The sequence below is a fragment of the Eptatretus burgeri genome, chromosome 4, assembly GCF_056783735.1.
Source record: "Eptatretus burgeri isolate ZD-2024b chromosome 4, Ebu_testis_v1, whole genome shotgun sequence".
NCBI classification, from domain to species: Eukaryota; Metazoa; Chordata; class Myxini; order Myxiniformes; family Myxinidae; genus Eptatretus; species Eptatretus burgeri.
In genome coordinates, this window is record NC_140964.1 from 66,199,782 (window position 1) to 66,212,889 (window position 13,108).

Below are 13,108 nucleotides of genomic sequence, written 5' to 3' on the forward strand. Positions count from 1 at the left end.
ATCCTTTCGGAGAGACATAGTGAGAGTGTAAGATTTGTCAGGATTGAAAGACATGTTCCATGTGTTGGACCAGTTTGTGATTTTATCCATATCTGCAGAGAGTGAAAAAGCTGCTGCTTGCTGGTCTGAGGGATGAGAGATGGTACGACAGAGCGTGGAGTCATCAGCAAAGGGATAAAGAGGATTTTCCAGAGAGTCGGAGAGATCATTGATGAAGACCAGAAAAAGAACAGGGTCCAGAACGCTGCCTTGAAGAACTCCAGCCTGGACAGGAAGAGGGGATTGGAGAACTTAATTTAGGGCCACACGTTGACTGTGACAGGAGAGGAAGTCTGCGAGCCATGAGTGGGGATGGCCTTGGATACCATAGGAAGAGAGTTTGGTGAGCAGGGCAGGGTGCCAGACCGTGTCAAAAGCAAGTGATATGTCGAGGATTATCGCTCTGATTTCATGTCCGGCATTGAGGACCTCCATCCATTGTTGGGAGAGCAGAAGCAGCATATCCAGGGTGGAGTGACCTGGTCTTAATCCAAATTGATGATTGGAAATCAAGCCATTGGAGAAGAGGAAGGATTTAATGTCTGAAGCGATGATGGATTCCATAACCTTGCTGATGATTGGGAGAAGGCCGATTGGTCTATCGTTGCAGGGATCTGTTTTTGCACCTTTTTTTATGCAGGGCAGTGATATTTGCTGATGTGTGAAATGAGAGAGGTGTGTGAAATTTCCCCATTGCAAAATAAGTCCTCAACATCTTTTTTTTTTTCTTTTGTCCAACACTTTTGGACCTTGAAATTTAACAATCACTGATTTCATTCTTGTACCATTTCTTCAAGCTGAAAACTTCTCCTGTACGCCCATTCTATCTTTCACTCCCTCTTATCCTTTTTTCTTATCTCTTATCTTTCTTATCTTTATATTTCCTTTTTTCCTTGCTTATCAATCTCCCTCCCCACCCCTACCCCCCCCCACCCCACCTATGACATTCCTTCAACCCCATCCCTTTGCTTCCAAAATATTGTGATGGCTCCAGAAATATACTCTAATGTTGTCGTCATTACTTTCCATTCCAAAGCATCCTTGGGTTGCTCTGACCACTCTCACAAGGCCCAGAGTTTGACAGATCAATGCTCCTCCTTGACAGTGATTGGTTTACAAAAAAAAAGATGGCTGACAACAGCAACATTATTTCCGGTGTACGTTTGCTTTCGTTGTCGTTCATGTCTGTTATTGCACTTCCTGTACGTATACTCTGAGCCTACTGCAATGTTTCAAAAAAATGTGTCACTGACCCCATGTATCTGTTATCTCTCATGGGGGGTTTTTGTTGTCATCACCTGACTAAAACAGATCATCTGAGTTTCCCCAGCTAAAAATCTCAGGCTGTTGGATTAATTTTATGAAGTCAAACTACAGTTCCCACCTAGATTTGGTCTTTTCTATTTCTATATTCACAGGTGAAGGCTGAAAGCAACAGCAAAAAGCTTTCCCAGCTGAAGGAAGCCTCAAAACATGTCAACGAGGCAACGGCGAAAGTCGTTGCTTCCACAAAGGATGGAAAAGCCCAGGTTGAAGAGGGAGGTGAGGAAAATTTAAATCATTTCCTCTTGGATGGCCTACCACCTCTGCTTCTTCTGATTTTCACCCCTGTTTTCCTTTGACTATTTCACCGAACTCCTTTCATCCCGCAGAACCTCTTACCTTCACAGGAGTTTCACTGACCCAAATCAAGCGGCAGGAGATGGACTGTCAGGTGGGTCCTGCTCTTTCAACCTATTATACTGTTCACTCTCATCCAAGATTTCCACACCATATTCCCCGACAGCTCACACATGATCTCACTCAATGCACTGGTACCTTAGTAACTTCACCATTCACAATTTAATAATTGTAAGCATAGGCACCTGGGTCTAACGTCGTACTTTTCTTCGCTGGTTTCTTTCAGTAATGTGTGTATGAAAAGCATTGGTTCATTGAAAACGCCAGAGCCCATGTTGTGGTTGTTGTAGGCAGCTGGACCAACTAAACACGATGACCACAGTTTTTCTCAATCAAGTCATACAGATGATTGTCTTACACAATATACAGCTATTAGACCACCACTTGATCATGTGGTTGCATTGCACTGGACCTTTGCAGGAAGGTACAAGATGGCATCCTCTTCCAAAATAATCCCATCTCTTTGGCGTAAAACACCTGCTGTGGCATAAATCCCTTTGCCTCGATTAGTTCCATGAGCTGTGGTGAGTCGTTTTTCGCAGCATCATGGTCTGCCATGGTTGAGCTGGTGCCTCATGGATACATTGGTAAAGCTGCAATGATTTGTCCCGTATCACCGGTCCACTCAAAGGAGTAAATCCACAATGGTTTCTCCCATATACCGGTCCACTTAGAAGCACTTTTTCTGTTAGCACTGAAAGCACTGAAATGAAATACCACGATAACCAAATTGGAACACAACAGGTTGCCTATGAATGGTCGAAACCCATGATATTCGAACCCACAATATTTGAGAGTATACTGGACGTAGTTTTTGGCCCTATCTCTCAATGGTGAAGAATGGCTTTAAAAATTCTGGTATCCGGTTCCAGATCTTCACCAAAATCAAAAACCCTCTTCTTTGCCTGTCTCCATCTCCACACTTTAGCTTATCCTCTCATCCAGAACCCTCTCCAGTGCTTTCATGACATGACTAGGGAGCGGAATGCCTCTGTACCTCACCGGATCCTGGACATATCCCTTCCTCTTCCATATTGGCACAGTTAGGCCTGTCCTCCAATCCTCCAGAATTGAACCCTCTCACATGCGTGCATGCATGCCTACATACAACAACCTCTTTGTCCAATTGATGATGACGACTCCTGCTGTAATTAGCATTTTCAAACACACTTCATCAATGGCTGGCAATCTTCTCTTCTTCATTCTCTTTAATACTGTCCACACCTCCTCCTCCTCCTCCTCCTCCTCCTCCTCCATTATATCCACTAATTCCACTTTACCCTCTACATAACATGGGAGCTCCAGGTCACCATTGCTTCCTCCCAGATTCAACATCTCCTTGAAATAGCCTTCCCATACCCACCAATCCTGCCCCCTCTCTGTCACTAGTCTCCCGCCAACATCCTTAATCAACCCACACCCCACCCTCCCCTTCACGTTTTTATCATCCCCATTCTTGTCACGAGCCAATTTTTAAATCATCTTCTTCACCATTCTCTTCCAACTTATAAATCACCGTCCTCTTCCAACTCGCTGTACACATCTGCTTGCATATGATTCCTTGCCTTATTCACAGCTCTCCATGATACTTTCTTCTTTTGCCCACACAAGTGCATCAACCCTGCATCTGATTTTCGCCCTATATCCTTGATCTTCTCTATTCTCTTCCATTCCTCCTCACTGACTACCTTCGCTACTTCATGCGTTCACCATTCCTGGTTTTTATTCCTTGACGATATACCCTTTCCTAATGTTCTTCCACACAAAACTTTGCCAATTCCCATAACCATCCCAGCTGCAAGATATGCAGAAGGAAGCATGAGGGGATCTTAATGCCTCTCTGTACCTCTTCTGAAATTTCCATAAACACCTCTTGGTACTTCTTCCACTCCTCCTCCAAACGATTGGCATTTTTCGCTAAGTTCCTCGATCATACTTGGTCCTAACCCTGTCCTTGTACTCTTCACCCTCTTCCTGTGCCCTGCACTTCCCCCACTTTATCATCTTCCAACCACTGCTCTTAACTGCATGCCTTCCTTTTCTGAATGTACACAACAAACATCACAGGCTTGTACTGGTTGGTGACATGCTCTCCCACCACCACCTTAGTCCTTGATACTCCACAACTGGTGCTCCCTTCCTTCCAATAAATACAGTTCCATTTTGTGTTGCCCACTCCTGAAAGTAATCTTGTGGCTACACCAGCTCTCGCCCCTTCCTCGTTCCCCATCTGAATTTACCAACACATTCCTGTTCCCCCGGCTCCGCTACTCCCACATATGTATTGAAGTCTCCCGCAATGCACAGCATCACCTTCAGCTCAACCATTCCCGTCATCCTGTCCAGTGTGTCCCTGAACACCTGCTTGTCTGCTTTCCAACTTTTTGAACATAATAGATATTTAGCCCCGAAGAGTGAAATACATTCCTCGTTATCTCCAGTACTGACATTGCTGCTTATTATTCCAGTTTGTTCTCCTTTCTTTTATCATGAACTCGTGTCTTTAAAAAGCAGTGTGCCTGTAAATGGATAATACGTGAGCTATTTGGAGGTCTTCCAAAATTTATCTTCTCTCTTTCCCCCCCCCCCCCCCCCACTTCCTTCTGCCTCTTTACGTTTATCAATAGCAACTTATGTCTAAACAAGTAGGGACCCATGGAAATTTGACAAAATGTAAAATGTGACTTCAAGTCCTCCACTCTCCTCCCCCCTCACCCCCACCCACCCCCACTCCCTCACAAACACCAACTCCTCAACCTCTACCTCCCAACCCTAAGGCGTCAATTCTCTGCCCACTCTAAGCCTTCAAACACCCATCACTGTTGCCTATCCAACTCTCAATCCCGCAAGATATGCAGTAAAGATATGGGACAACAAACAACCCGAAACCAATGATATTTTTCCTGGTGCACAGAAACACTGTTGAAAGTAAATAAATAAAAAGTAAATAATAAATGACATGGGTCTAAGTCCTGCTTGAGAGAATGCAAATTCCCTCCCCACTTCAAGCCTTCAAACCCCCTTCCAATCCATCATGGTCGTCTGTCCAACTCACAATTCCATGAAATTGGAGGAAAAGATAGATATGTGACCACGAGCAGGTCATGTCCTGTCGTGCTCACCTGTCAAGCTCACAATCCAACGAGATATACAGAAAAGACCAGTGGCAATAAACCACACGAAACAAATGATCTTCTTGATGCATATGTGCACACTGTGAAAAGTAAAGAATGACCTCGGACAAAGACCTTTTAGATGACGTGTTTAATCTCTGCTTGAGAAAATGCCACATAGTTATTTTGCTGTTGCATAAGTTAACAGACCACTGTCTCGATCACTAAGGTGGATCTTCACAAGGCCCATGACACCTATCAACTCAAAATACTTCAACTGTCGCTTTAGTAGTCTTACAATGAAGGGAAAACTTTTCGTGTGGTTATGTATATAGCAATTGTGCATAAAAATAACAATTGTGCATATGACAGCTCCGACCGGGTCATTGTCTTTGCATAGCTGGAGCACCAACATGGCAGCCAGAAGATTTTCCATCAGGATGAAATTTTGGGTGGGTGGAGTCAGGTAAACCGTCCAACCAATCGGTGGGATGGATTGTTACAGGCACACCGACGGACACACAAACAAACCTATTATTATTATATTTTAGCAAATACCACCTGTCGATTCACTGACAGGACTACTAAAGGGGGGATAAAAAGAGTGAGGGTGGGGAGGGGGAGAGAGATAGAGAGAGATCGAGAGGTGAGGAGTGAGGGAGAGTGCGGAGGGTGGGGGGAAGGGAAGGCAGAAAGAGGTGAGAGGAAGGGAAGGCAGATGTGCCGTGGAGCGTCAATTACGATTCATACTGTTTCATCAAAATTATTCTGCATAGAATAACAGTGAAGGTAGAAATATAATAAAATCTGAAATGCATTTTCTACAGGTGGTCATACTATAAATACCGCCCAGAGACAAACACCACCCCGACATGTCAGGAGTCAAGCCGTCCAGAGATAAACACGGCCAGGACAGGTTCGGAGAGAAACACTGCCCAGACATAATCACTGCACAGACAGAGACAGAGTATATGGGTAATTTTTTCAGGAATCGGCAGGCTGGAGTCGGTGTGATTACCGACTACAGTACATACTGTATACAACCCAAAAACCTTGAGTAGCTTTAATCCTTTTTGGGGGGATTTCAATAAACAAATTAATAAAAACAACATTGAATTATAGATGTTTCAGGGAGATGTGCATAAACACATTAATCTGGATAAACATTAAGCAACTGACAATCGTCGTGGAAACAATTTGGCTCGGTCATTTGGAAAACATGTTTATATGGCAAACGGTTTGAAAATCAGGTGTTATCGAATATAATTTGCTTTGAAACTCACAAAGAGAAATCATATAACCTTTGTAAAGCACACCTTTGTAACCTTTGTAAAGTAAAGGGAGAAAGGAGGGGTGGGGGAGAGAGGAGGGGTGGGGAGAGAGGAGGGGTGGGGGAGAAAGGAGGGGTGGGGGAGAGAGGAGTGGTGGGGGAAGGGAAGGCAGGGTGAAGGGAGGGGAACAGAACAATATATATATATATATATATATATATATATATATATATATATATATATATATATATATATATATATATATATATATATATATATATATATTGTTACGAATTCGCGCCGCCGGCGTGCGAACGACCGCTTTTCACTAATAGTAGCCGCTCGCCCACCGGACGGACAATTCAGTTGTGACCTTCCGGAACAATGCCGGAACCCTGTCACGGGTGGATCTTCAACCCCACCATGGCCTAGCCAATTTTCTACCCGCGCAGAATAGGGTCAATCGCCGAATATCGATATACCTAAGTACCTGCGTGGGTAGCCTACCGGGAGACCGTACCTCGGCGCAGGTTGGCTGAGACACGAACCGCTCAAGCGGTCCGTTCCGTTCTGCAGTGATAACCGAGCGGGTATTATCGCCCGACCTCGCCGAATCCGATTCTATTTAACGGGTATTTAAAACCCAACTAATATTCCGAGATGCAATATGGCGTTCCAATAGGGGAAAAGGACATGACGAACGGGTTACATTCACACAACACATTTAATTACACATGCACATATACAGTCAATCATGCAGGTATGGAAGCAAATAAAGCGAAAGCACTACAACCGACTGCTATTAGCAATTTATGTTCAGCCACTTAACAGTTTTGCTTCACAAGACACGGCGCCACCAACATTCATTCGAAAGCATAAGAAAAGGCCACCCTCAAAAGACAAGGGCGCCAGACAGGGCCCGTGGGCCTTTATGGCATGGGACTTGGCAGACCGAACGAATCCCATGAGACCGTTGCAGGTTACCTGCACCATCGTGGTGCGATGGTGGGCGAGCTCTCTCCGGCGCTCCTTGCATGAACGCGCAGGTCCGCTCGACACAGCTGGCAGAGCGCGCCTCCAGTCCGCGTCCCCTCCGCGACGCCCGGACTCTCCACAGACTGCAAGCTCCAACGAGCGGGTCGTTCTACGGACCGCTTCTCCAAGACCCAGACGGGCAGAAGACCACGAACCGCCGACTGACACTGACACTCTGACCGACCGTCCTGACCTGACCTGACCTCCCGAAGACCAAGACGACGCCTCCGTGCGCCCTTTTATTTCCCCGGCGCCCCGCCCTCCCTTCGCGGCGCGTGGGGGGGGGGAGAGGGGGGAACATTCCAACCGAGATCAGCTGGATCAGTTGTTGTTTCCCAACCGTCATTCTTGTTTACCAGAGAAATTGGGGTGGGAGTTGTTTTCCAACCGTCATTCTTGTTTACCAGAGAAATCGGGGCGGGAGTTGTTTTCGTTCCCCTTTTGTGTTCGTGGAGATGTTGACGGTTGCTGGCGGAGTGGTGAGGATGGCGTGGTTGTTGAGAGGCAGGTGTGGTTGTGGTTGTTGTGAAGCGGCGTTGTGGTTGGTGGTTGGTCCAAAATAACGATAGGAAAAGAAAAACACTATCTCAAAGAATTACAGCCCTGTGACATGAATAATGCCCATTAAACAACGGTGGGGAAATCTAACTGAACACGGACTTATCGGCATAACTAACTAAGGACCGATATGGTGTTCTGCGAATTTCCACAGCCGTAACAATATATTCATATTAGTCCAGCGGGTTAGCAAACCAATTGTTCATTTTTTGATAAAAGCATCAAAATTGTCACAGACACAGATAATTACATAGTAAACTATTTCAGATATGGAGGCACTTGAAATTGTACCTCTGTTGGCCAGAGCAGCCATTTTCCAATATGGCCGCCATGCTGCATTAGTTGTATAGATAATGCCTACGAGATGTCTTTGTGTCTAATAGCCACTTTAGAGCTGCCAATTGCTCATGATCTTATGCCAGAATATTAACCAGGTGCTGGCCTGAATATTTATGGCCGCCATTTTTCAAAATGGATGCCATGTTCACAAAATGGGATCATATCTGAGAATATTGCTTTAAAACAGTTCAGCTTATGTAAAAATTGACGTACTGTTTGGTATATTAGTTTCTTGGACATTCTCCTTCACACCAGCAGAGAGTTGTGCATTTAAGTGCAGCCTTTTTGCACTTGCAGCGGTTACGGCATCCTTTCTTGCAGCCACAGGAGATCAACTCATAGCAGGTCTTGGATGCTTCAGGAAGTGTCGTCCAATTTGGTTGATAAAGTCCATCATCAGTCTTTATCCAACCCCAGCTACATGGAGAAGGAAGTGCAGGCTGTGGAAGCAGTGTCTGGCCCCAGATATGGCCACCCTGGAAAACGGCCCTCAACATGTTGTTCTGGAGCAGCCTGTGTTGGCGGAATTCGCTTAATAGAGTTATTTTTTGCAAACAGCTTCTTCCTAGCCTTGTTAACATCAGTGCAAGTACTTGTTCGATCAAAGAGGAGTATGACAAACCTCTCAATGACACTCATGATTTGTTCTGAGATCCCACTGGGAGCACGTGCCAGTCGCAAAAGTGCATCAGTGAGCTCCGGCAGTGAGTTCCAAGTAGCCCATGCAGTTTTCTTTCCATGTCCAACAAAGGCTGACACCGTATCACACCCTGTTGGGGCATGAAACATTGGAAGTGCACGTGATTTCTCTGGACCCAGACAGGCTGCAATTTTGTGGGTTGGTATGTAGCGAAAACTCTTTCCTGTTCCAAAAGCTAGCCACAGTTTATCTTTATCTGGTAGTGTATGAGCTACCATCACAGCCAACACCACAACATAGGTGTCAACAGTACGAACTAGTATCAACAGTACGAACTGGTGATGTCCGTGCTTTGCGACGTGTGCTACATGCAGCAACATTCGACTGTCTGCCTCTTCATGGTTGCATGGTGCAAGTGAGTCAATGTCCTGTTGTGGTGGCACACAGAGTACCCGGTCCCCATCTGTGACTACCAGCTCCTTGTTTTCAGTATCGAATGAATGGATGAGTTATTTTGACAGGAAACTGAACAGTTCTGTCTTCTTGATATCCACATGCAAGAAGTCCTGCCAGTTTTTTGGTATGGGCGCAGACTCAACAACACATCTGCGAAACCCCCTTTCGACGTTTTGCCCTGGCTGTTGCTGTTAGAGAATCAATTACATAGCTGTCCCAGACCAGATCTAGACATGATGCATATTGAAATTGTCCTAAGATGTATGGGATGAACACCTGACTGGCATATTCAAGAAATGTCTTTGAATTCCTGGCTTCAGCATTTGAATGATGGCTGCTCCATCTAATACTATATTGGTGACACTAGGAGCTTCTGATTGCGCATTGGAAAGGCCTTCCAGACATGTCAACAAGTCACTCTTGGTGCCTAGGTGAAGTCTCCCTGCCTCAGAGAGTGCTGGTGGGCATCCTTGGTTCTCGTGTCGAAAGAATTCATCAAGATTTCCATCCCGAGTCTGACAGCCGATATACAACCGAGAAAATAATTCCATGTCACTCTTCAGGGAGGCAAACTGTTGCTTTCCCTTAGGTGCTTTGTCTATAGGGGTGCCTAAAAGTGGTAGCTTATTATGGTGAAGTACATCATCGATTGACTTGGTCCTGTCTCGGAGACGTTCCTTTGTGAATTGATCAAACTGTTCTTGGCTAAGATTCTTGGCAGTACGGACTGTCTTCAATTTCTTAGGTATCAAGGACAAGTAAGTCTTGGCTCTCCTCATCAAAAGGGTTGCCCATTTCCTCGATTACACTCACAAGTGAACGAACATCTTTTGCAAAGGATTTCTGTACACTCGATGTTTGATCATGGTGACATAAGTCGACTCGTTTTCCCCAGTGAAGCTCCACATTCTCGAATTCCTGAATAACTCTGGCAACCTCTGGGCCAGCAATCATCCACCGCCGCAGAGCACTTGGGTTCTCCGTGAGGCCAATCGCCCCTCAGTCACCATTGATGCAAGCATTATTCTCTTCATGTGCTTGATCAATAGTGATGGCTGAGAATACCCGTTTGGTCTTCTGCACCGTAAAGTGACCAGCACTAAATTCTCTGTAAACGTCTGGGTGTTGCTTTGACAGTTGAGCCATATCTCTCAGATGCACTGGTATCCAGCGCACATAGTTTGTGTGATCTAGTGCATAGAACCATGGAGTCAGTTCCGTCAATGCATCCAGATACTTAGTAAAATTGGCTTCTCGTACGGAGTGCACATAGATTAGAATGCAAATTTCCAGTGCCATTGTTGTTGCCCAGTACTGAAACTGTGGGCAATTCTGTTGTCTGTCATTACACCAGGCATCAAAGTCCACTGGGGTCTCTCCATCTTCTGTATTAGCAACACTGTAGTGGTTATCGGCTCAATGTTGCAGAATATATAAGGCAGCAGCTGTGATTTGGTGTGCCCTTCTTGTACGTGTAACATGTGCTTCCTGGAGGAAGGAGTCTGCTGTTCCTGCTGTAGTAATCTCTGCTTGTACCGGTGCTTGTAACCATCCACTTCCACGTAGCCAGTCACCCACAGTCTTCAGAGCTGCCATCTCGATGTGGAGACCACCGAATATCACCACAAATTGATCTTCTCCATATTTCTCAGGCCACTTCCACTGGATCTGTTTGGCGAGAGCATATAGCGGCTGGTCAAATGTCAGCACTGGAGTTTGGCCTGTGTTCAGATGTTCGACACCATTCTTCACTACATCCATTGATTGTTTCATCATAGCCACAGGGTGGGCACACTCCTGGAAAAGGGGGAGTAAGGCAGTGGGTGTGATGATTCGATCACCAGGGGTTTGATGGCTTGCATGGTATGCAGCCCATGATATGTTCTCAAAGTCCTTCTCTTCGTCATCATCAAGGACATGTCTCGTGTTTTCCAACCACCTGTATTGTTGTTCGGTATAGGTCTTGAAATTACTCCTTCGCAGGGAGGTGACATGGGTAGCTGGAACAGTAGATTCCTTGATGCTGGATGTAGCAGGAGGTACCAACATAGATATAGACCAACATAGACCAACATCAGCATAGAAATGTAGTAGATCACCAACCGTCTTCGAGCCACCATTGCCTCCAATTATGACAATACCACGGTCTACTCCAGCATCTGCGCAAGTGGGATGTTGCAGCAATAAGACTCCTGTTCCATGGAATGAGTCTTTGGCTGTGGTTGCACTCGGATTGTGGTCAATATTGTCCACAGCAGCATTTGTGAATATGTTGCCACACATGGTGGTTGGACAAACCACTTGCTCCATGCGAAAGTGTTGGCAGACATTGTTCCCTATCTCAGCAGAGAGGCACATCACGTGGTCATATGAGATGCTGAGGCCGAGATTGAATAGCCTGTCTACCAGTTCTTTCTTACGAGTTTTTGCATGCAGCATTAGCCCAAGGTATGTTGGAAGAGGTGTTTTCTGGGAGGTATCATGTCTGACTGATGGAGTAGTGTTTTTCTGGGCTCGCCTGTGGTTAACACAGTTATATTTCAGAAGCTGGGCAATAGCCAGTGTTGCTGGTGTCAAAGAAACCAGGCTTTGGTCCTTGATGCTGGGGCCCTCCAGCACCATGCTTACTAAGGAAAGAAAAAGTTTTGGCACAGAGTTCTCCTGGCACCTTTCATCAAATTCCCCATTGAAAGGCGCTGAGTCTTCGAACATGTGTTGACGTACAATGTGTGCAGCACGTGCAAGGTGAACAGCGTCACTGTCAATGTCCCCATCACAGGCTTTGCCTAATGCAGCACCGATATCTTCATCAAATACCAGCACAACATCTCTCCCCTTACTCTAAGCACGCAGGTCTGGGAACTGGGCCAAGAGTCTTTGCTTCAGTCGTGTGGTATTTACTCTTTTGTCGTGTGCAACTCCCAACTGTTCCATTCTTGACATGTAGATATGTGCCAGATCAGCAAGCTTAAAGACTGGTGCAGTTCCTGATTCCAGGCGAGTTTCTTCAATGTACATCACAAGTTCACCAAAGGCGATTCCGGAAATTACACGTTCGCTATCTGTCCCTTGCTGTGTATCTGTCTTGACTTTTCTTGCGCGATTGTATAGGGCCAGCAAACACTTTGTATGGTATTTGGCTTCCAATGCCACCATGTCACCCATACTGAGCCTGGCCAATAGCTCAGTATCCTCAACAACTGCTGCACTTGCCCGTACATTGCGGTCACTCTGAAATGTTGAAGTCTCATGAAGGCCATCATTACCAGCCAAATGTCCACAGAAGAAGCATGAAGGCTCACTTGCAATTGTTTCTGTGCTAGCAGGTCACGATCTAGTCCGTTTGCATGGAGTATCACCACTTCCACTCGACGTAGCTGCTACACTTGGCATCGTTCTTTTCTCTGCTCTTTGCAGCATTGTACTGTTGTAGCGGAGCATGTGTGATGCCACTTAGCCTCGTTGGCAACCATAGCAGCTTCAGTACCAGAACCACCATCTATTTTGTCCGACTGCAATGTTCTTGGTAATTATCTTCGTTCATTGAATTTGACAAGGTTATCAGCAAGTGACTTGTACCCTCTTCCAATGTCTGACCGTTTCGACAGTGCCCGACATCGAAGTGACTCCATTGTTTGCTCCTGGCATATAACACAAAGTTCCCAGTTTGTATGAGCTGGCTGTTGATATGCAGGCGATGCCCATGTGTCCACAAGTTTGAACCATTTTGACATGCTTAATTAAGTGTCTTCATCGCTATTATGTGCTATCGGGTCACCTATTACTGCAACCGCCACCTCTGTGTCATAATATCCACCATCCACCATCCACCACCATACTCTGCAAAGACATGTAACACATTATTAGGTTGATTGTGGTGGCTATTAAATTCATTAACCTCCGCCATCGAAGATGGATGGAGGTTACTGTTTTCACCCCTTTCTGTTTGTTTGTTTGTTTGTTTGCTTGTTTGTTTG

At 45.6% G+C, this 13,108-nt stretch overlaps 1 protein-coding gene and 1 pseudogene across 2 annotated transcripts in view; one reads left to right on the forward strand and one right to left on the reverse strand.

Annotated features, from left to right (window-relative positions):
• HIP1R (huntingtin interacting protein 1 related) overlaps positions 1-13,108 on the forward strand; it is a 139,062-nt gene that overhangs the window by 105,512 nt on the left and 20,442 nt on the right. For both annotated transcript variants that reach the window (XM_085878504.1, XM_085878505.1), the window contains 2 exons: positions 1,458-1,581; positions 1,692-1,753. In XM_085878504.1, coding sequence (XP_085734630.1) covers positions 1,458-1,581; positions 1,692-1,753 — 186 coding nt within the window. The remainder of the gene's footprint in view (positions 1-1,457; positions 1,582-1,691; positions 1,754-13,108) is intronic.
• LOC147028253 (uncharacterized) lies at positions 8,260-12,302 on the reverse strand (annotated as a pseudogene).